This window comes from Parambassis ranga, chromosome 9, assembly GCF_900634625.1.
Source record: "Parambassis ranga chromosome 9, fParRan2.1, whole genome shotgun sequence".
NCBI classification, from domain to species: domain Eukaryota; kingdom Metazoa; phylum Chordata; class Actinopteri; family Ambassidae; genus Parambassis; species Parambassis ranga.
The window spans coordinates 10,315,207-10,340,616 of NC_041030.1; the positions used below are offsets into that span (position 1 = coordinate 10,315,207).

General features: G+C 42.8%; 1 protein-coding gene across 1 annotated transcript in view; it reads right to left on the reverse strand.

Annotated features, from left to right (window-relative positions):
- LOC114441150 (ultraviolet-B receptor UVR8-like) overlaps positions 1-25,410 on the reverse strand; it is a 96,863-nt gene that overhangs the window by 47,296 nt on the left and 24,157 nt on the right. The window contains exons 3-4 of the mRNA XM_028413936.1: positions 9,059-9,101; positions 7,361-7,577 (exon numbers count right to left, since the gene is read on the reverse strand). Coding sequence (XP_028269737.1) covers positions 7,361-7,577; positions 9,059-9,101 — 260 coding nt within the window. The remainder of the gene's footprint in view (positions 1-7,360; positions 7,578-9,058; positions 9,102-25,410) is intronic.

A 25,410-nucleotide genomic window follows, 5' to 3' on the forward strand; every position in this document is an offset into this window, starting at 1 on the left:
TATTTTCATGTAATTTATCTATGTTCACCTCATCACATTTGTAAACATGTATGAAAACTATCTGAAAATATGCTTAGTGAGTCAAACTTGGGCTACGTGTGTGTGTGTGTGTTTGTGTGAAAGAGTCAGTGAAGGTTCACTCTCAGTACCACAGAAACCCCGCAGCTGGGTTTGCCACTAAGGAACGGAGATGCCCAGGGAGAAAGATAAAGAGAGAGAGAGATGTGGAGAGTGTGTGAAAGAGGGAGCAAAAAAATGAGTGGGGGAAAGAGGAAGCACGCGAGAAAGAGGGAAAGTGGAGGGTGCATGTATTCATATTTTTGCCTATTTTGCCACAAGCTCTTCAAAGGCTACATCTTGCCTACAACACATCTGGGAATGAGAGTGAAAGTTGAAGAGTTCCTCCTGCTCTTTTCTCTCAAGCCCCCCCAACCCATTTTGCTGATTCCTCTTTTTTCCCCCTCCTCTTCCCTTTCAGCCCTCATCTCGCCCTTCCTCACTCTCTTTATTTCTTTTGCACACAAAACTCAGCAGCTGTTGTCGAGTGAAACCCCTCTTTTTAATGTAATTCCAGTGTAACATGTAATTCCAGTACTCCATTGATTTATTCTAAAAAAACAACATCGACATCAAAACTAAATGAAAAACAACAAAACTGAAGTGTAACAGTGGCGATAGTCATTTTTAAATCACCTGCACGGGCTGACTGAATGTGAGTCTGGGGCAAGAGACATCAGCGGATCTTCTCTTTTTATATAAACACAGAACACAGCAAAATGTTCAGAGAGTGAATGCTGATACGGCGCACAGTGATTCCTCTGAAGAGGCGTCGGCAGGTTAAGAGGATACCTTTTCTCCATATACTTCTACTGTTTTAGTCACGGCTGTGTCTTCTTTCCAATTTCACTTTTTTTCCCCTGTATCTTCCTTTCTTGCCAAGGTTTATCCCTGAGGTGTCCTCTGGGGCTACCTACTGGATAAGCCATTTGAAATGTATTTTCTAAAGAACCTTCCGTTCCATTTTTGAACTGCTGCTATCTCTCTAAATGTCCTTAAGAAAAAGTGCGAGAAAGAATGGTTACAAATATTTCAAAGTACCGGAGCTAGTACTTTTCTGTGTAGTTTACTCATGCAGAAAAGAAGCCATAGTTTCCCCAGCAGCAGTGCAATACAGACTTCTGGGACTGTGATCAGTGCTGCTGCTGCTGCTGCTGCGTACTGCAGAATGTGACCTGCTCTGAGAGAAACCTTCACTGTTGCCAGTATTGCAGAGCTCAACAGGGGCTGATGGAAAGGCCAGGCACACAGGGCAGAGCAGGAATGTGGCTGAGATCATCCACAGAGGTTTTGTCTTTACACAGCTTGTTATTAGTTGATTGCGTCAACCTTGGTGACAAGGTGGTGAAACAAGGAAACAAAAAAATTAGTGTAAGACAGGAAATAATTCTGTATTATTGGATGCAATGCCCTGTGTTTGCATATAACCAATAAGTTCTTGTGCAGTATCGTTAAGTATCTGTAAGGGCAATCAACAGTCCTCAAGCCATGATCAGTCATTTCCCATAAAGTGCATCGCTGTGCCACATCATGGACTGCAGCCTGCTCTGTCAACCAATTATGCCAATTATAGCCAGAAACCCCTGTGGTGTTTTGATAAGACCTTCCACAATTTCTTCCAATGAAGCAATTAGTTCAGGCATTTGTTTACAGAGAGAGGCTGTGACTTGCAGCGAAAATAATATTTGTTATCTCCATTTGCCATCAGAGCATAGTGAATCCACCACTGGCTAATCTTAACCTGGCTTTCTCATTGAGGTTTAATCTGGTCATGGCAACTTAGCATCTAGTATGGAGAGTGTGTGCCCTGTGAGTGTGCACATATGTGTGTTTTGCATTTAAGGAGGGTGTGGAGGAGAGAGATAGACAAGCCAGTCATTCTCCTCCTGCCCCCTCCCTCTCCCCATCCATGTCAAGAACCAATCACGTGTGAAAACTTGCCTTAACTTCCCTTGCCTGTGTGACTACAGCGTCAGAGTTTGACAGATCTGTGCGCCACGGAGGCGTCTCCCAGCCATTTGGCATGCCATGCGCGTCTGGTGCGCTGGAGACTGCCTGTCAAACGCCTATGAGTCGGTGGCGCAGCCAGGGACCCTACGGAGCGCCAGATGGGCCATTAAGGTAGTATTAATGTAGATGCCATCGCTTTTCTCCTCTGACTGGGACATGCTCTCTCGAACTGCGAGCAGCTGCTGCCATTTACTAGGACAGCTTCCTGCTAACTTTGGCCAACTGGCATCACCACTGACTAGCTCTCAATGTAATGATACACTTTTTCTCCTTACTATACCTGTGACTTTTTCCTTTTTTGCCCCTGCCCTCACTTTCCAGAGGTTTTAACAGGATAAAGCTGAGAACTTCCAGCTTTTCTTGCTGCCAATGTCAGACACTCTGCACGTGCATGCAGCCAGTGACTCCCTCTCCCCCCTCTCTCTCTCACACACATAAGCACACACACACACATATACTGTAAACAACAGCACTCTAATAGGAGTATAGAAACTGGATCCATCTCTACACCCACTCTTAAGCTCATAATCAAGGCGTGATATTCAGTAGTGTACGGTTATTTCTGTTTATGCCCTACTGAGTGCTAATATCATGCTTTAATTGAGAGAAAATTGGCTGTTGGCAAGAAACAGAAAAGAAGGTTACCAAAACCCCTACCATGGATAAGTGTTGCAATCAGTAATATTCTATTTAGTTAAGTAGCCTAAAATGGGATGTTTTGAGATCATTATTCAAATCACATTGACAAAATCCTATTATGAGAATTAGTTTTCCAGAAGGAAATGTACAGAATTATTGATGTATAATAAATGTGCTTTCAGCATTACATACACTAGGGGCATATTAGGAAACAGTGGGGCATATGATTCAAACCCAAACAAGGTCACAAACACCATATTCTCTCACACTGAGAAAATAATGCATATTCTCAAGTGTAAACTTTGCACAGCATCTAAAGGTTAAAAAAAATAGCAGCAGAGTGCAGCAAAAGTCCTCCTACTGAATGATTTCACCACAATGGTCCTACAAAAAAAAAGTCAGAGGGAGTCAGGGAGATGCAGGATCTCCAGGCACAGGTTAGTCTTCCTCTCTCTGTTCCTTCTCTTCCCCCATCTCTCATTTTGCAGCAGAGCTCAGTGCCTGAGAGAAGGAGCAGAACAAGTGTCCTTTGAGGTGCCCCTAGGGGAGCTGGATATGGTAGCAGAGGTCACTGTACACCCACACCACGTTCCTACATACAGCAGTGTAACAATAGACAAGGCAGAGAAGTATATACTGTACGACTTTATTGTCTGGCTGCCTCACACTCTCCCTCTCCTTCTGTGTGTGTGTGTCTCCTTCAGCAGTGTCAGACTGAGTGAGATGTGGGGGAGGGCTGTCTATGTTTATGTCTCAAGAGGCAGCTCAGATGAGGACTACAGGGTTGGCATCACCAGTGGTCAGTGTTGAAATCAAACGCACCATCACTGAAGCGCGGCAAACGCTTCTGCTCCCGCACAGCCGTTAGTGTACTCGTGGTTATCAAACTGACACCTTCTCCCTTGGCTGCTCCTGACAAGGAATTTCCTCGCCTCAAAATTAGTTGTACCTTGCCAAGAGCGCAGCAGCAATTTGTACAGTTGTGAATAGATTTAATTTTGAGTAGATGAGATAAACATTTATTGTGTTGAATAACAATATGCAGGCCCAGAGGGCACACATGCATGGGACTAATACAGTATGAGCTATGATAAAAATATATATATATATATATATGTAATCCTTTAATGCTTTATACTACAAAATGAACGCTCACACATTTCGAGTGCCTCTTCGGAAAGTCACTAATCAACCTCTTCCAACAATGGAAACCAATTTCTTCATCGGTGATTGAGAACAGCAAGCTATTTTGGTACTTGGACTCAGTGAATAGGGCCCGCCTTCTATCTGGGTATCTACATATTGAAAAACTGGCACTAATCAGACGTCTACCAAGAAACCTGTTCAGCAGCAGGAATCACATTCATTTTTTGTAAGTCTAAGATTAAGAGGCAGACACCTATTGCAAAGTAAACTTAAAGATGAGAAAACGGTGTCTGTCTATTGACGTGAGATGGCATAAGGATCTATTTCCCACAGCTTTATCCAGGAAATCCAACCTGCAATAAACAGGATCAATTCCTTTATTTACAAGGTGCATGTTATTGCTTTGCCATGCAAATGCTTTCAAAACCACAGTAATGCCATCCCGCTATTGTGGGGGAATGATCGCTGTACCAGGACAAGCAAGCCAGGCTTTGATAGGTACAGAATAATGGTGTTACAGAGCTAAGCAAATGTGTGTCTGTGTATGTGTGGGTGTGCTGCAAATAGGTTATTTTGGATGTTGTTTTTATTTTTTAGAAGAAAGGAGGCATTACTGAGGCCTATTGGTGCACTGAGGTATACTTCCAACCATGGCGATTAACATGAATGAAAATATCTAATGTTATTTTCCACTGCAGAGAAGACTGAAGCAGGGAAAAGCCTGTAATCACATTATTATTTGTGTCGGAGATCAAGATCAATCAGGGTTAAAGCCTGTCACAATGTTTAACAACAACAATGCATGGCTGCATGTGTAGGAGATACTGTATATACAACACAACTGGATGTGTGATACAGAGGTTGGCAGTCCCTTTTTTTTTTTTTAAAGAGTTGGGACTTACATTTTCCACAAGTTCAGTACATGCAGAATATAATGTTTAAACAGTGTAAACATCAGTGCTTCTAAATAATACAGAGATAGAAAGAAAGAAAGAAGAAAAGGCCTCAATGCTTTCAAACGCCTGTGAAGACAGGACCTTGAGTGCTTTGGAAAAATCTCAAATAACAGACAACAAAAAGCAGCCAAAACATTCAGCAGCTCAAGAGCAAAACTTATTTTATAAAATGCACAAAAGAAGTCCATAGATGGAACTGCATACACACGCAAGCACAATAAAATGTGGCATTCTTGCAAGCAGGTGCAACAAACCCGCAGAAAGGCTGACTGCTAAGATTCTGTCACGTAACGTATCGAGTTGGTGAGCTAGCGTGCAGTGAGAGGGAGATTCAAACTTAATGAGTGCTTTGGCAGCTTGTGTGGAAAAGGCAGGGAGGCAGGCAGTGATTAACGGAACACTTCAGAGTACAAGGCACAGCGGTGCTCAAAGAAAACAGTGATGATCTCCACTTAATCGCGGAGAAGCCCGGAGCATCTGCCGCCAGAGCAGGGCAGCGGCACCGGCGAGCTCCCGCTCCGCTAGGCTGTCATCTCCAGAGAGCTGTGGCCATATGCTCGGCTCTGCCGCAAACTCACAGGAAGTTAATTTTCTGACAAAACACTGGGATAAATATGACATTCAAACAAGTTGTGTGCAGCCAGGCTGAACACGGATGCCGTGCCAAGCTCAAGCTGCACACGTGTCACACTTTAGGAACTGAGTTTATTTTCTCGCTCCCACGGTCCCTTTTTTTTTAGTTTTGTAGAGATACGGTGAATGGGTGGTACGTTTTCAGCTAGGAGGTGTTAACCTACTTAGAGACTGAGCTATGCCATGTAAACAAGGAGAAAAACACACAAAAACAAACCAACCTATGATATATGATACTGCCCTCATACCCAAAAAAGCAAGCACAATAACTACTGCTAATTTTTACCAAAATGTTATATGTTAATATAAGTCCGGCACGCGGAGCTCTGCATACAAACACATTCCTCAAAACCCTGAGAACCCACCATTATCATTGTCCTAATGAGAGGGAAGAGAGAGAGACGGGGGTAGAGGTATGAGGGGGAAAAATAAGATTAACTTTCATTTCCGTTCACACGTATAGCTCCCTGCGGTGTTACATTAAAATAATGTCAATCAAAGCATTAAATAGGAGATCTGTCTAATGTCGTCTGGTGCAGGTGAAATGCCATAGCAGCCCTGAACAAAGGACTCGCAGGTGTGAGCAGAATCCCAACACCTTATCACTGGGTCCATAAAGAACAGCATATAGTGTTTCTCAGATATCAGCGGTCTGCTACCACTCCATCTCAGACAAGAAGGAGAAACTGAGCCTTAGGGGTGAAGCTGGCAGTTCCAACCTACAGATTCTTTACAACAATAGTCAGTATCATATAGTATGGAGGCTAGAAAGGTGGAGCAGCGCATCTGGTCCTGCAGGAAGAAAAGAAAAAGCACACAGGGTTGAAAGAAGTTGGGAGACTGGTATACAAGGGGGAGAGGGCCTGGCTTGGGTCTACACCTGGGGCAACTGGAGGCCACTAGAGTTTGGCTGCAGAGAGGAACACATGACTCTGGAATACCACCAGTATCTTTAGATTGCTTTAGATGTGAAAGCAGTCATGCAGATCAATGGCCTTTATCAGGACAGAGGAATAAGAGATTTGGCCCCTGGGTCTTTACACTTCTGCCAGGTGCCTAAGTTCTCTCTGCCCTCTAGTATGAGACCTCTCTCCTGGTAATTTGTCTTATATATGTGCGGAAACAGGGTCAGGGAGAAGCACAAAACATAAGAAAACTATATCCTTGCTGAAAACTGATTATAAGTTAATTTATTCCAATAGCAGAAAAGACAAACCAGAAATTACTGACTATGCAAAGAAGTCTATTAAGCTTCTCTGACATCAGCACATGAGAAACAGTGGGCTGAAATATTCACACAGCTACACAGCATCTTCGTCTAAATCTATCCATAACAATATGCGAAGTAACTTAATGTACAACAATGCACTAATGTAACTGCAAGAGACGGGGAAAATCTGATGGAAATGTAATATATCCAGCACACATGCGCACAGAAACACATAGCCATATATCAAGTGTTGAGTGGCAATCATTCACCTAGACACTGTCACATTGCAGTAAATGGGCTTATTTTGCATGAGAAGAAAGAGGGAGCGATGGGCTGCAGCGAGCAAAAGAGGGACTGAGGGACTGAATCAAATGATATGAGTAGGCAAAATTAAGCTCCAATGCAAGTGGAACACTTCACAAGAGAGCCAATTTCAATTCTACAGCACTTAATTTAGGATTTGTGTAGTTCAGCAGCATGCTACTGTATAGTAAGCCATGTAAGGACATAGACTGAGAGAGGCAACCAACAAAAAGCCATCCAGTCCTTGAGGAATCCAGCACACAGGCCTCTGTTTTCCCCAATTAAGATATTTTAAGGGGCCACACACATTGTGATAAGTGCATATTTAATTGTTTACAATTAGAATGATGGTGGCTATTATTATTATGATTACTATGCTTCAGTTTAACTGTCATTATTTTCATACCTGGTGCTCTTTGAAGTCCGACCTCTGGAAGTCATAGCCGAGCTGGGCATAGAAATTGTTCCCAAAACTGAAGGCCTGTCCAGTTGCCGTCCAAATGAAGGAGTGTCTGCTTCCACAGGCAAGACCAACTACATCCACATCTGCTTGGCCATTCAGTTCTTGTGGCAACCTAACTTCAACTGGCTGGTCCTTCACTGCTCTCTCTCCATCACCCAGCCTAGAAAAAGTGGAAAAAAAGAGGAAATACAGTACATGAAATCATGTACGGGTCGTCCCCAGATTTTAGAAGAGTGTGTAACAATTCTGTAATCTTTATATTTGGTTGTATAAAAATTTTATTTCAACAAAATAAAAGCTTATTTTCATCACAAAGTGTGTTGAAGTGTGCGAGCCTTCAGCAGAGCTCAGCTTACACTACTGCAGCAATGTTGTGTCAACTTTCTGGTGTGTTTTCTTCACACAGACACGACTCAGACTCACAGACTTTATGTCTGAAAAGCATATTTCAGTGAGGTGACTTTTTACGTTCCAGGGGAAGAAATAATAACTGAACCTAACTCAATTTGTAGCTGTGCAAATGACTTTACACAGGCCTTAGCCGAGAGTTGTGTTTCTGTCTCTGCATCCCTAGAGTAAGTGAACAAAGAACATCCAAGACCCCGTTTCAAGATGAGCTGGTCAAATGCAGCCCCGGCACCCTTGTGACCCTGTGAGCTCCCAGCAGCTTCAAACATTGCTCTGCTGTTTGCTTCTTGATAAAATGCTCCTCTTTGTATTTGTTTCCCTGAGCCAGCGTCATAACCTGCAATGCCCCGGCCATATCTGCTAGTTTGCGGCATGTCTGGGAAAAATAACAAACAGTCTTCTCCATTATTTCCACAAACGGGGAACGAAAGGTCCTTGCCCGCCATCCCCACGAGAGCCTGTATTGATTACAACAATGCTTCAACTCAAGACAAGACCACTCTGGGGTCACAGCTATTTCCATCAGAAAGTTTGCCAGTTTAAATTTACACAGCTCCCTCGTACTCTTCCTCTCCTCTCTCGCCTCCAGTGAGAGACACAGGAGAGCTGAAGAATTTTCAGTTATCAGAGTGCCAGTTGTGTAACAGAGAAGCTCACCCTTTGCTCTGCAAGTGGGTGTTGTGGAGCTCCAACTATAGGCTCCTCCAACTATAAGCTCCCCACTAGAGAGCCCTGACCTGCTTAGACGGGTCAAAGCATCATGAGGAGAGAGGGAGAGTCAGACAGACAGAAAAATGGAGATTGAGAGACTAAGGGACAATGAGAAATGATGAGCGAAGTGATGCCTTCGTTTCTTTTATGTATTTCTCTGAGGCCTGACGTTTGAGTACTTGAGGGCCATTAAGTCACTGTAGCCCGCAGGCCCTTACTGTAGATGTCATTACAGCCAGACAGGCTCCAGGCTGGAGAAGTTTTAACAAGGAAGAAAAACAACTTATGTTGGTGTATAACTATGTCGGTGTTTGTCTGTCCGTCAGTGCAGTGTGATACGCAGCTGGACAGCACATTGTCAGGAGACAATAAGGCATCTGAATGGCCAATGGGCAGAACACAACTGCACAAGGACAGCTGTATAGAGACACCTGAGCAGCTCACTGAAGTATAACCACATATTTTTATCTTTCCCACACTGTCAAAGCATGATAGATATTGTTACATCTGAAATGTACTTACTGTCCACTGGTGCCATTTCCCCATGCAAAGATCTTGTTAGTCTCTGTGGTGAAAAAGAAAAGGAGGGCAAAGTTACTATAACAGGCTGGTTTAAAAGTATGAATATCTGAGAGACAATCTTTGGAAATGTCTTTAGTTGTTGCCACTAAAATAATTAAAAGTGCTAATCTTCAAAAGGTGTAGATGTTTCACAGTTACGGCTTAGGTTGTGTGTTTTCCTTTTTGTCCTGAAGTGTAGAGTGAACAGTGCCATGTCAGCGGGTGGACCCTTTCCCGCTGTGTGAAGTTTGATTAATACAGCCTCGACAGAGGGTTCAGAGACTGGGGCCGCCTCTCACACACCCTGCTGTAAAATAATGAGCCTTCAGCGGGAAGGAATAATATACATGGGAGGGGAGAGACACTTCCTTAGTCTGAGTCCAAGCTGAATATATTCAAATGAAATGAGGAGAGGAGGTGATCCTAACTGATTAGACTTGTCTCAAAGAGAGGGAGAAGCCTATATATTTCTCCTTCTATGTACATGTATTTAACTGTCACCTCTCTGCACTAACAATCCAACATGGCACTCCGACATTTGCATACGGCTTCTATAAATACCTGAACCTCTACCTGATTCTGCAGTGACTCCAGTCATGTTAGAACACAAGACAAGCCTTATTGGTCTTATGGGAACTCAAACGCCACAAGGGTAACAGCCAATAGCAACAGACTTTACTCATCAAGCCAGCGGACTCCTCATACATTATAGAGTGGGCTATATGATTTACCTAAGCTTGTCAAAAGAGAAAAATTATCAGGCAAAAGCGGGGTAATAAATTGTAATCCGTGCTGCATATGTTTGACTTGTGACCCTTGGCATTTTAAGGGCTGGGTTGTTTAGAAAAGTCAGAGCAAAATGTGTAAAAGGTAACATGAAAAGGGAAATACCACTTGGGAAACTTTGGGGGAGAGCATGCACAACAGGGCACAGATTTGTATGTGAAGTAAAGCAACTTATGAGAGCTTTATTAGATATGTCACTGTTATCAAAAAAAGAGTGCAAAATAGTTGTATAGATATTTATACGTATCTTCAGTATATAGATAAAACATAGAATTTGCTGCTTAAATTCTTCTGAATCACTGATTGTATCACTGGACTGTGGAGGCTTTTCAATGCAGATGCTCTAGCATAATATATTAATAATTATTTCCAACACACTGCTGAACTGTAACACTTTGACTGTGTATTGAATCCCTGCATGAATTAACATGTGCAGAATACAATGGTGCTATTTTCTTTACTACAAAGCAATAAACAAAAGAGACTTCAGCTCCAGCTTGGGCACCAGAAAGACACACTGGTATGTTATAACCTTTTAAGTGCTTCAGGAGAAATGCATGTGGTAATAATTCATATGAAATTATATCCTTAAGCTATGTTCGGGACATGCAGCTCACTCGACTGACCGCTCTCATTATGAACTGCTGCTTAGTTTAGCTCTTTGGTCACAGGAGTAATAACAAAATGGTTCAATAAAAGGATAGATTAAAACCATTTTTTTTTCCAATAACTAACATCTACATAGCACCATGCATTTCTGTACAAATGATCTTAGCTATGACTGTGTGATGGTGGGGCTGTGGTTGCTCTATAGCTGTAAAATAAATAAATAAATAAATAGAGAAACAATACAAGAGTCCAGGGTTTAGGTTTACTTTGACAAGGATAAGAGTTCTTACTGGAATAATGAAATAAAGATGAGAGTGAAAATGCAATGGGAATAAAGGCTGCGACTGTTCCCAAGTTTTACTTTCCTGTTTTTGTTTTCTATTGTTCTGGTACTTTTTTTGGTTGTTTTTTTTTTGTTTCCTTTGCTCCTTTAACTCTTGAGAATTGTTATGTGGGAGTATGATGAATAGCAGTGGTTTTGAGCGCAAGGCACCAAAACAAAAATATTGGCAGCTGTAGGTCTGCTGCAGTACTCTTCACACAAGCACATTATTAGCAGTATCTGTGTGAACAACCAGGTCTGGGTCAAACAGAACATAACACTAAACAGCCATTAGTGTATGATCTTTAGCAAAATGGGTGGGATATTAAAAAATAAACAAGTTTACCAATACAAACTTTATAGTATGGCAGTTCAGGTAAAGCTACAGAGCAATCCTTTGCAAAGTTTTATTCTTTCTATGTCACCACAGTTTATATTTGGGGCCATAAATATGTGCTTATCTGTGGGTGTATTACTTTATTAACACAGCCCTTGTATCTGTGAGCCCTCTGTTCTCCTCTGAGTGGCAGATGTTTTTACTCTCCCCCCAAAACTACTCATATAGGTCTCTCTCTCTCTCTCTCTTTCTCTGCAGCAAGGGAAGCGGCTGGCGTGGGGGCACGGAGGCCGACAGCGGTGCATCAGGCTGACATGCAGAACTGATGGGCAGGGCTGAGAGCCTGCAATCTGGCAGGTTGAGCGTTCACCCTCCTTTGCCCCCCACTAGCCCCCTGCTAGCCCCTGCTGTTCTGCACCGTACTCGGGCACCAGCATCCCAGCGGCTGGTGGCCCATTGCTTTGCTCCCCCATAAAAATAGCCCATCCCATTATTCTTCTGCCTCCCCGGGGGCCACAAGGTCTCCAGCATCATTACCAGGACTAAGGATCTGACTCTGCCACCACCACTTGGCACTCCCCCCACCCTCTTCTCCCCTCACTCCTCTTCTCTAATTATAGGTCAAGCACTCTTTTTGTAAATTATAAAACCTTTGTTCTTATCAAGAAAACAGAACAAAAAGAAAGATACAAGGAACGGCCAAGTGTTAGGAAGACAAGAAAAAGTATGTGACAGAAAGAGGGAAATGCTGTAAAAATAAGAAAGGGGGAAATTTTTCAATTATAAAACCCAGCTAATTTGGTATGACCAGCGACTGTCATGCATGGTGACGGAGCTCCATTATGCAGTCATTTGAGCTCTTTCAAATTAGTTATGTTAATGTCCTGCGTGTGAATGTAACACTTGGATGGGACAAGATTTCAGCAATTAATTTCTACAGTCAGCGGAGAGACAAGCAAATTTATTTTCCCCCTCTCAGGGAATTGGTGGTGGAGGGAGCGAGGAGGGGAGAGAGCATTCTGGAGCAGGGAACAAGCTAAACACAAGACCTAAATAAAGCCTGAACAATGGGAGCCAATGCCTCCTCATTCATTCAATTGACAATGTTTTGCAGCTTAAACCTGTTTTATTAATTATGTTTGACATTTCCTTAATTAGTTTCATTTACACCAAATCAATCCCTGCTGCTGTACAGCGTCATTTATCATTTTAAAAAATTTGCATAGCCAGTGCTGACTTTTTCTACTTAATTATACATTAAAAGTGTCAGCCGCGCTTGCTGCCTGGCATTATCTGAGGCAGAAAGGTTTGTGGCTGGACGGGGGTGGCATTAATCATCAGGGCGGGCGCGGGCAAGGGGTGCTCCCGGTCGCCAGCGGGAGAGCCGAGCAGGGCTTCTCATTTTCTAAGCTTGATGCTTCCGGGGCCACAGTGACCTCGATGACCTACGGGGAGAGGCAGACAAATCAACGACCTCCAGCTCCCAAAAACAACCACATCTTGTTTACAAATCACAGCGAAAGGAAGAAGGGAACATAAACAAGAGAAGAAAAACCTAGAAGATGTGACGAAGAACAGACGTTGAGTGGACATAAAAAGAATGATGACTTTTATTTTAGCTGTCATTAATTTAGTCATTAAATGCCAGTTTGTGTGCATGTGTGTGTGTTGTTTTTAAAATAAAGCAGTAAAGAAACCCAGCTTCTAACAAAATTGTGGAAAAAATACCAGCTTTTGTTGTTGCAACTCAAAAATCAATGTTAACAACTATATGTATTCCACTGTAACTCCAAAAGCAGCTAGCTGAGTCAACTGGCTGAGTATGGCCATTACTTTCCCTTCAGCAAGTTTGTGAACACAGAGCGAACTGACAGCTCAAATACCTGGCAAGCACACTCCTGAGTAAATCTTCGGAGTGTTGAGGTGAACATGGCTTTACAAATCACCCATTCAGGAGCCGAGACAGAAATTGGCAGGTAGGCAGAGCAGTGGTGTCAGGAGTGAAAATTACTCTGAAATGCGGAGCACAGTGAGAGGCTGAGTGAGTGAGTCTCTGAATGGTGAAAGCTATGGGTGTCACTGTGTACTATGTTCACATGGGAAATCAAACAAGTGTATTTTGGAGGCGAGTCAACACTTTTGTCCTTTGGAAAATGAAAATATTTTTATGTCAATTTAAATTCAGAATGGCCCCAGGTATTGCCACATTAAAAAAAAAAGTATACGGTACATGCTCGTACACAAGAGCAACGATTACTCTCTGTGGTGTAATACCAGTCTTTACTGAGGAGCAGTTCTCATACTAAATTAATCTTTTAAAAGGATGTTAATTAAGAAGATGCCATAAAATGCACAGTGATAAAAGCAGTCATTCCTAAAATGAGGTGAGCTGCATGGAATCAATGCACCTGGAAAACATCTCAAATCTCCCCTGCATCAATTTTCATGAAGAAGACTGCTTAGCTCGAAACATCCTTCAAGGGCAACACAAAAAAGAGGCGGACAACAAAGGATCTGATGAAGTGGCTAATGCCCTGGCATGCTCAAAACGGAGCAGCAGAGGGGCGGCCAGAGGCGGCTACACGTGCACACCTCCATGCCCCATCTGGGCCTGGCTCAAGTTCTTCCCAGCATCATTATATAAAAAAAGAAAAATGCAAAGCCCTGAGCAATACCTGTGATTGTGATGGGGCTGATCAATACAGGGAAAGAAAGAAGGGGAAAAAAAGTTATCTTTGCTAATAGACAGGGGAGTGCTTAAGAATTTATTCCTTAAATACAGGGGATGGGGAGTTTTAAACATCATTATTCTAGAAAGTTTCTAATCAGCATATTAATGGTGGCACATTGACTGCAAAAGTTTCTATTATTTCAAAGAAAAGTAGTTGAAATAAGCCACTGACTCTTCTCACTCATGAAAATATTATAATTTATATAAGTGATCACTCTAAAAACTAGAACTTTCCCGTTCTCTACACCCCCCAACCCAAACATCACCATCAATTCCCCAACCAAAAGTACCCCTTTAAATGCAAAACATTTCTACTATCAAGGATTATGCTTCCTTTCAGGATATATGAAAACCCCTTTGAGAAAATATGATGATGAATTCATAGGCCTAAAACTCTTGGGTAGTTTTTACATTCGCAAAAAAAAGAACAGAAAAAAAACGGAAGGAGGGGAGGAGAAAAATCACCTATTTGGATGGCATACATTACCATTACTCTTGTATTGTGTCTCCACTTTTCATAATGACGGGGATAAGTGTCCTGCTCCGAATGCGTATCCGCTGACAATAGAGGCAGACATTACTTGGTTAAAAGCTCAGGGTCCTGTGGGTAAAGAGGCCCAGAGAATAAAGAGTATCCGTCATGGCTAACGAGCTATAAGGATAGCACATTGCCTTTATAAATCACTAGATCTTGCTGTTTATTTAAATTCATTGGTGCCTCATTATAACTGAGCTATGCACCTTTAGGTCCGAGTTGATTAGGAGTGCCATAGCTCAAAATGGCTTTTAATTCAGTGAAACGTAGCTCTGACCTTGGTGCCGTAACCCTGACTAAAACACGCAGCGACTCCCACATTAATAATGATGCTACCTTTACTGGGCCGCGGAGCTGTGCCGCTGCTACTTAAAATATGTATTATTAGTTACCAGCGACGGCACATTTATCACACCAAATTACCCTTCGGTGTAAAACTGCTTAATTCTGGGTCCCTGTACCCCTCTGCACTATTACCTGCTCTTTAGAAAGGCCTGGAATTAAATGTAGGGATGAAATGTCAGGGTAATGGGGAAGAGGATGCGGGTCGATGGGATGCACACTTGATCATTCCCCAGTGGCCTTCTCCACATCTAGACGATATACTGAATGTGCCTTGCTCATAAAGGAAGTTTCACCGCACCTTGCTTTGCAGACCTTTCCAGATGTAATAGAAGGGTATTTCTTTTGAACACTGGCCTTTAAAATTACATGCTAAATATTATCCACTTCATGTGAGCTTGAATGAGAACTTTATATTCAGTGTATCAAGATTTCATGAAAATTTTAGCACATAAACAGAAACTTTGGATGCACAAAGAAAGCCGAAGCAAACCCTTAACTTTTTAATCACCAAGGAGTTTTTGCAGATCGATGCTCCACTGACTCAACTGCACAAACTGTACATAAACATAAAGCCTACTGAATTCTTCTCTGTTTCAGAGAGGAAAGCGGCCGACAGCCACTAAACACTTGTCATTGTTTATCCCATGTGTGTCCACCAGAGACTGATTACTTTGACCAATCGGCTAAATGATTAGATCAATTAGGTGCTGTGGAGTGGGCATCAACAACGGCTTGCTGCAGCTTCATGACCTTTGGGACTTGGTCCATCAGAACCGCCTCATTAGGCCTCTGGACTTCACCCAAAACTGCAGAATGGAGACAAAGACAAAGGGCCAGGAAGACAAGTCGGGAGAGACAGAATGAACTTCAATAAATGAATTAGATGCATTCCTACAGTAAAGCACCTCTGGGATCAATTTTGTTTATGTGGTGCAACATCTCAAGAACATGTAAAAACAATACAAAGCGATCTAACAGATACATAAGTGGGAGTACTTTGAGTGTTAGCCATATAATCCATTGTTATAAGGCCAATGGGAATACACTGGTGTACAGAATTTCTTTTCTCAAAGGAGAACATCAAACAGTCCAGTAATAATTTAGATTACCAGGGACAACACAATGTGGGGTTTACAGAGGAACACAGACAGCGCTGGCATAAACACATTTCACATTTCTCATTTATCAAACACAGCCATACATACAGTACATAAATATATGCACAATGCATTAATGGTTCCTGCTCATCTGAGCAAGTGGCAAGGCTGGATCAACGGGGGAAAAGAGACGTTACACAGATTCCATCAGATGTCGAATCAATTAGTCACGACCATCTTCCAAAGTCAGAAATAACCACTCGTGCTCATGTCTCCAGGGAGCCAGGGATAGGCCTGGGCAACAGAGGCGAGATGGGAAAAGATCCAGAGACCCAAAGGGGGGTATAAGGAGGAAAATGTGAGAAAAAGAAAAAAGGGGGGGGATAAATAATGCTGTCTGTTTTACACTGCACAGCCTGGTGTCTCTATTTTCACTGGAAATCTGTACACAGAGATGATTCTACACTCTCAGCGGAAGTGCTTTGCATATCAGAGGGCTCTCATTTTGCACACTGCAAACACGCCTGGTCATTAACATGTGATGACATTATCTTCCTAATCGCACTACAGAGGGTCTCCTTTATAATGTATACAACACAACTGTAACACCGACTCCAACCCTTTTTTCACAATATCATGCTTTTTTATTGAGCAGCTGTTTGGGTCTTTTTCCTCACCACAAAGCCTTTAATCTTTTAATCTGAAGCATAAAGCATGCATATACAGCACAGAGATCACGTGACCACTTTGCTAAAAGGTAAAGAGACATGATTATGCTGCATAAAAAGAAACACAATGAGGATCCTCTCCCTGCAGGCTAAAAATAATATAATTTGTCATGTAGATGCACAAATAGCAGTCTTACACCTGAATAGCACCCATTATTGCTCTGCCTCTGAAGTTGGTAACAGATAAATCTGGTTCTCTTCATCTGTTCTGGTATAGACAGGAGATGCTTTTGTATCTGCTCAGATTTTCTGCCTGCTTTAGTAATCTCTCTGAACAGCCAGATTACAGCAATTTGTTTATAGACTGAATACAATCTTCTAAAACTTCACTTTTATTAATATCCATGTTCTGAAGAAAAGACTTTATAATCTGAAATGTTTAAATCGTGTTTTTTGAGGGGGATTATGGTCGATAAACATGTCACATACAACAACTGCTCCACAAGCAGTTACTATAGATATACATACTGATACTCTGGTGATCTCTTTTTTTGTTGTTGAGGATTTTTATAACCAGTATCAAGAATATATTTTTACACAGCCAGGCAACAAGAAAAGGTCTGAGTAACATAATTCACAACCTGTCTACTTTTAAAGTTCCAGTGGTGAAATCTGTCTAATAAGGCAAAGACAGAGGGTCCCTACTGAACACACAACCAACCAACCAACCCTCTGGGTGTAAGTGTTGTTGTTTGCACATGGCCTCAACCCCTAGAGGCAGCAAACTAGCAAGACAGAGACAGAGCGGGGGACTCGACTGAACCCAAACCTACTGCAGTGGAGGCCATAGGCATCCCACAATCCCCTCTGATTGCGTTATTTTCTCAAACGCCTCTTGTTGGTAACGGCCTGGCAGCGGAGGATCGGCAAGAGGCGTCAGAAAGCTGTGGTCCCCGCTCTGAATCCGCCACATTAGATGGCGTGTGTTTGTGCCCTAGGGATCGCAGCGCCTCAGCCTGTGTTTGGGGTACTTTGTCAGATGACTCAGTGTGTGTGATTTATGAGCTCTGGAAAGGTTGCATTTCCAGCACGCATGGACGTCCGCATGGTAAATGGAGAAATTCTGAATTTATTAACATACAATGAATGATGATTAATGTTTTGGTATAGATCATGCTCTCTTTTCAGATGCCTCAGTGTGGGGGTGATATATGCAGCAATAAAATGATATGTATGTACTCAAAAGCACATTGCATGAGCGTTGACTCTTCGAGACATTTACTGTGTGACAACAGTGTTGGAAGGTTTCATAGTGTTGTTTCAACTCTATGGACATTTATATATACATAAAACAACAGTACTTCTTATGCATGCACTGTCCTCCACGCAGAGTGAACCATTCCCTTCTATAGCAAAAAGCACCTTGCATAGTCAATGAGAGAACGTATAAATTAAAAGCACAAAAAACTGCGAGCAAAGAATGCAATTTAGACCGATATCAGGACGCATTTACAGATCCATTCATCAAAATCCCCACCATTATTAACTTTTGTATTCTACAACACATCTTGTGTCTCCCTCATCAGCTTTTTCAATATCTTCTCAAATACATTACTGCCAGTGTCGAGCGGGTATGTTCACCCTAGGCCAATTACTGCAGTGAACCTTAAAGGTAAGCATTGCTGAAGAAGGCTTTGTCATATATTTGCCTTTGTGTCCCAGCCAGACCCCCACAGCGGGTAGGAGGGAAATACAGGGAATGTCAGACATCTTTCTAGTAGTGACAACAGAGTAATCAATATGCAGAGGCATGTTTCTGACAGATTTTGGGGAATACGTCTCTATAGCCGAATGTGAGTCTACCCACATGTTTGCATCTCAAAATGGTGAATCAAGGTTGACTTCTACTTATGCAGTGACCTTACCATTTCACCCCTGGAATGAGGTTGAATATTTCTCTGTGCTTGCATGTGAGCAAAAAAAGAAGAGATAGCTAGGTGGAGTGATCATTTCATTGTGTGTATGCATATCTTGATGTAGCAGTAAATGCGTGTGCATTGACGTGACTGCGCGTGAGGTGGATAAACGTGCCGGTGCATGTGCACGTGCTTGTGGGTTGAAACTTCATATGTATGTGGTTGCTGTCAGAAGAAGCTGACTGGTGATGAGGGATGGAGAGAATCAGAAACACATTGGGCTGGGAATGGGGTGTGAGCCGCAGGGTCGCCCTGGCACAAAACACAACTGCCTCTCACATCATTACCCTCATTCCCCTAATGCGCACAACACTTAGAGCTACAAACAGGCTTGACTCCAGAACACACATATAGGCACACGAGCCGAGATCTACACTGCCACACGTATCAGCTTCACACAGTGTAGTAACGCTACACTGTATAGTGCTGGAAAACAAAACAAAAAAAATTTTTTTGTATGTGTGAAAGTGACAGAAACTCTGTATGAACCTTACTCAGAGCTGGAGGAAAACATTAGCATAACACACACACATACAGTTTTGACACCAGACTATGTAACACTGGGCTATTGCAACTTAAACTGATACTACAAGCAGGTGGGGAAAAAAATGAAATCATTAATATATGCAGACCAAGATTGCAATGTTAAAAACAGCCAATCAGAGGCTGTAATCACACAGTAACATTGTGGGTTACACATTTGTTGTCATCCTGACTTGAACATGGAGCCGTAGGAGCAGGCTGCATGGAAGGAGCAAAGACCTTTAGCCATACCTCCAATCTAGTATTACAAAGCTGGTTCAAAAATCAGGAACGTTTCCCATCAATAAAGTAAGCCAAAGAAGGTCCTATCCACACCTGCACATTCAGTGTATTTGAGAAGATTTTCACACAACGGAACTCTACTGGGAACCGTATTCCTATTCAACTACAGGACCTCCACCTCGAAAAAAAAAAAAAAAAAATATCACAGTAGTTTCACACTGTAACGGATGCCTTCCTCCCTTCTTGCTGCATGAGAGATTTTACGAATGGTGGGATCGGGGGAGCGGTTGGGCAGAGAAAAGAAAGATAAAGGAAGAGAAGAGAGCAGAAGATACGATGCAGAAGAGTGGAAGAGAGGGGCAAGCCAAGCATAAAATAACTTCAATCTAACATCCTCTCAGTGGGGCGGTAGGAGGCAAATAGCAATCCCACCAATGCCGCGCACTCAAGGGGGTTCCCCCCACCTCTCACTGACCCATAGAGAAGAGGATCATGGGAGAGAAGGGATGAGACAAACCCACTTCAATTAAGCCACGGCGACGTCTCGTCAGCACGGCAGATGAGGTGTCAGAGAGTTCAGCCGTGGATAGATCACAGGGAAAAAAACAGTTCCTGGCTCAGCACAGTCACGGTCTTGATCCGTTTTCTTTATTGTCGCCTTCTCCCTGCCTTTTTTTCAGTTTATATTATCAAGATTTTTTGGCTTTCATGCAGGGTCGGTTTGGTGCAGATGTCAACAGACCCACCAGTGTCCCATCTTACAGGCCTTTTACAGTCTGGGACAGATAAACTTATCGAATTTGTGCATTAGCAGCGAGCCGCCTCAACACACCTGCAAATGACATTTAAAGGTCAAAACGACATGTACGGGTTGGGAGTCTCATGCTACATATTACAGAGTATCAAGCTGGGGGGAAGAGCAGGGAGCCAAAGCAGAGGAATGTTTGGAACAGTAAGACCGAGTAACAGAGAGATGGCTTAACATGAGATTTAAAAAAATGTTGTTTTTGAATGCATTTAAATTCCCTGCTGCAATGGAAGAAATATATGAGTTAAAGTAACGCCTATGGAGGGGGGGGGGGGCATATGAGTAGGGCACACACTGGGGGACCTTGAAGTATTTGCATGGACAGTCCTCTGCCAAGGATTTCTAGGAGATATCTCTCTCTGTGATTAGACTGACATTACCATAATATCGGCTTTGTCACCTCACAGGCCAACTGTTAAAGAAAAGTGCCATCCTTTACCCAAAGAGGCATGGAGCAGGCATCCTGAGGTATAGAAGCCGCTTTCTCCACTCCCTTCACCCAGCACTACACCCCTCCCTCCCTCCTATGAAGCCCTTGTTGGGAGATACAAGCTGGATTTGGCTTCAATCCTTGCCTCTTCCCCAACACTCTGCCTGGTGTCAGAGCGCCAACTCTCCCAACCCAGCTGCACTGATTAGCACCGGCAGATTATTAGCCAGGCATCTCCTGGAAGCCTTGCATACTTCTTTTCTACGCCCTCTTTTTTCCCTCCCCCCACTTTATGTACCACTCAGTTTACTGCATATTTGTAAAGACAAAAGTGCGCAACAGAAATATACAATTAGCTTCATACAGGCGATGTAGACCGAGTGCTGTGACACAAAATTGTTTTTGCTGCTTGTGGATTCATCAGCAAAAAGTGATTCATCAGCAGTGCGAAAAAAACAGCTCTCTCATCCTTCATCCCCCCCTCCCTCCTCCACTTCATCCTCTACTGTCTAGCACCTGTCCTACTGCCAAGATTTCACCTCCCAAACCCTAGGATGTGGGCATCCCGCTCTCAAACTTGTGCAATGCCTTATCTGTACCCCACACACTAACATCCAGCATCTGAGGCATCCTTCTCTCCCTGTGCCAGAAATATGCCGACATCCCTCTCCCTCACACACTCACTCTCTCATCCAATTCTCCATCATGTTATTCTCTCTCTCTTTCTCTCTCTCTCTCTCTCTCTCTCTCTCTAGAGCTTTGCATTTGAAATTGAACAGACACACAGCCAATTTATCATAGGCTGACACGTGTCATGTCCAAGGCCTAACCACAGGGACTTACAGTAGGCATTGCATTTATCCCCTTTGTTGTCAGCAAGGACCAAGACAATACCAGGAGCTATTAAAAAGGAGAGAGGGAAAATAGGTGGAGAATGAAAGAGGTGAAAATACACCGCTAAACATCAACCAAGATTGCATACCCCTCTGAAAGGTCACAGACCCCTGCAAGGTTGAAGCCAGCACATTTTCCTAACCAACAATCAAATATGTGGTGATGCAAGGCATCTGTGTATAACCCCGATACAAAGCTCAGACAGGCATGAGATGGATTGGGTGGAGAGTTAGCGCAATATGGGATCAGACCTTTGTGCCGGGGTTCATGGTGTGGTTTAAATTTTAATATCGCTGCACGATACTAGTGAAACTAATAGACCCAGGAAAATAAAAGGACAAGAAAGAAAGTTCTCTCCCTAAACAAAATGGCTGGCTATAAAAAAACACCTCTGGGAAAAACATTTCAGAATTATCTGAAATACAGAAGGAAGCCTAGAAAGTTCACTCCCAGTCGCTAGGTGATGCTTTAATAAGCTGCAATAAAGAGCAAGGAAGATACTTAAAGGTAATCATTCCAGGGACATGAAAGGGGACAAAACTGTTAATGTGCATCATATAAAGCCCTTTCTGTTTAATCACCTTATCACTATATTATCGCTTCTCTCTTTGAACAGGTTCTTTAAAATAACACACATCCTTATCGTTATACTGTGTGAAAGAGGCAAGAACGATGACCCTGCCTGATAATATTGTCACTACAAAGAATGTATATATTCTCCTTATGCAGACTAGGTGGGAAAGATAAAGAGAATGGGGTAGAGGCTAATGAGATGAGGAAGGTGTGTGTGTGTGTGTGTGTGTGTGCTATAAAGTTAGGAACCAACCAAGGTTATTAATTGGCATCTCACACGTCCATAGAAGTGCATTAAGTTCACTTTAACACAAAGGTATTATGCATGAATGCTGAATAGGCAATCTGTAGGAAATTTATATTCAAGCTAATAACTGACAGATGATCCTCACAATGGTCAAAGAAACATGAAAGACAAGTTCCACCCTCCATCTCCGCTCACTCAAAGGCAGCACCCACATTACAAAAACCATACATCTTCACCCATATGCCAGTCTACAGGACTAGCAGACCGGTGGACTTGAGAGCTGGTGAGGCTGTTCATTACCCAGTGGTAAGTGACCTTTTACAAACTAGCTTTGGAAGCCATTTTGGCTCTTCCAGTAATTAACAAGTGGTTATGCATGCGAGACAATTAATGGAAGGTCAAGTGTTTGCCTGCTACCCTTTTCTAGACGCTATTGGGCCCCTGACACCGAATTTGAAGTTCAGAGCCCATCAACTCCTGAGCACATGGGAATAAGTCACCTCTGTGGTCTATAGTGTAAAGTAGACACAGCCTTTGGTTTCTGTCTAGACTTGGAGAAAAGAGGGCGTATTGTGACTGTGGCTAAGTATCTGATATGAATCTAATAGAGTAAAAGTGGATGAGACACTGAACAGAGACTCTGTGTCTCCACTTTTAATGATAAATGCCTCTACTATGTGGACGACAAGGTTTTATATTTGCACAAGGGTTGAAAATTATCAAAAGGGAGGCCAGGAATTTCTATTGGCTAAAGAGAGCGGGAGACACTTGACTACTCACACATCCCAACTGTGGCAGCACAACGTTGAATTATTTTGCTCTTACAGCCTTGTATATTTACCCTATTTTCTTACTTTCACAGCGTAAAGTCTGATGTTGACTGCTATTAAATTTCCCTTGAGGGCACACTCCTTCACTCACATGCTTCTATCAAATGAGCCAACAAAGCATATCAGGGTGTCGTGTCTGTGAAACACGGCATCACCTTTGTTCACTCTTCATCAACCCTCCGCCCCCATGCTATTACCTCAGGACTATTCCCTATTCCCTGCTTAACCCTTGTCTACAGGACTGGTGTCACACAGAGCACCACTCTACTGCTCTCCATATTCCACAGTCCCTCACCTCTGCTGACATCTAACACTCGCTTGTCGCCTCTGACGTGCATACAAACGCGCTCTAAAGCGCAGCCACGAACACTAACTGCATGAAAATACTAAAGTACTGCAGCATGACGAACACACTGCAAATTAACAACACACAATGACAAATGCACACATGGATGATTAGCCTGTGGAGGGTTTTGATGTCTCCAGATCTTTGCCCTTCATAACAGCAAGCGGCACTTGTTGTTCCCACTGAACTCTGCCCCCCTGTACACCTCCCAACACACACAAGAGGTACTGACACAGTGGTGAGTGAGGTAACACTAAAGGTGGCAGGAGAGAATGGCATTGAGAAAGTCTGTGCCAGTTGTCTGCTGACAGCGCCTTTGGGATTGGTAAAGTTTGATTTGATGGCTTTTCTTGTTAATTAGGGTTTGGAGGTGACTCCTGATATGGAAATAGGCAAAATGTTCAAAAAAAAAAAAAAGATGTGCCAATTCCCACATCCCCTCAATCTCCACCTTCCAAAACATGTGACCCATATATGAGAGTACCTAATGAAGAATGTAGAACAATCAAGCCATTTGAAGTTATAGGCCACTCTGTGTTTTTCTGCCAACGTAGGCAGGGCGTTTGAGTCAAACTAATGATGTGAAATAGGCTAAAACTTGAATGTGAACAAAGTCAACAACAAATAAGAGAACAAAGCCGGGAATGTTTGTTGTCTTTAATTGTGCATACATATTTGTTCAAGCATATCAATTTACACATCATGTAACACTGTCCCCTGCTGGTCTGGAGAACTGCTGCATGTGCAAAAAAAGGCTTAATTCAGTACAGTTTCTGCTGCGAAACACTGCTGAGTGAAGTAGAGAGGGAGGGGAGAAAAATAAAGCAAAAAAAAAATCTGTGAACTCTGATATTTGATCACAGCTAGTAGGAAGATCGGGAGATACCCTGCCCCTCTTCTACCTCTAGCCTCTTTTACTGCAGTGTAGGACTCTTAAATACATACAGTGCACAGTGGCCCAGCTATTTCTGATTTACTGTGTGCGTGCCGTCCTCCATTTTATTTTACAGCTGGCTGGCATGCCGCTGCAGGAGGATACTGCAAAAAGACCAAGGTCAGGCCACACAGCCACAGAGATGAGAGAGACACACCCACAATAACACATACCCATCTCCTCTGGTTACACATCCAACATTACTGCCTATTTTACTCCGTCACTCTCAGACTGCAGGTTGATTCCATCAACTGCCCCATTTGTGCTGCAGAGTTTTCCTCAACTGTAAATGTTGTATTATCTCTAATAAGAAAAAAGGAACATTTTTCTTCTTCTTCATCATCCACTACATATGAGCAGAAGAATGAAAAATAAATATTGATTGTTAACCCTAATCTGCACTCATGCGGTGAAATTACAGCATGTGTCTGTGGACATAAACAGGGTGAGAGGTGAGGAAAGTAGAAAGTGTACAAGGGGAGAGAATGGCACACATGAGGTGAATGAAAGAGAGCGTGTGGGGAGGAGGGGTTGCTATGGGTGGAGGAACACTAACAGTGTGCTGACAGCATGTAGAACAGTCACCAGATATCTTTAATCAGTGAAATGTATTTCCCTCCTGCTCTGCCCGGGAATTGTTCAGTGGTCAGACCTGCTGGGGCGACACAAATGAATCTTGGCGGAGGTGAGGACAAAGGCGGCCGTAAGGTTATGGCATGTAGATGATTGGAACTCTGCCGGTTTCTAAGGGAGCTGCCATGTCCCACTGAGCAGGTGTCACAACCAGATGATGGGGACAGGGCACCCATTCCCCAACCAACAATAGCATGGGGTAGGGCTGCGACACTGTGGATGCAAGTGTGGGTTCATATGGCACTCGCACACAAGTTAATATTCCAAATGTATAATTCCTTAACAAGAAGAATAAAAAGTTTCCAATAATCTGTTGATTAGACAAGTAAAAGTATAAAAGAAAATTAACTTATGAATTACTATTAATTCTTCAAAAGGTGAACTTATTATTAGTATTTAAATGTTTGTGTGTCACTACAAACCACTGCCCGTCTGGCCAAATAAACT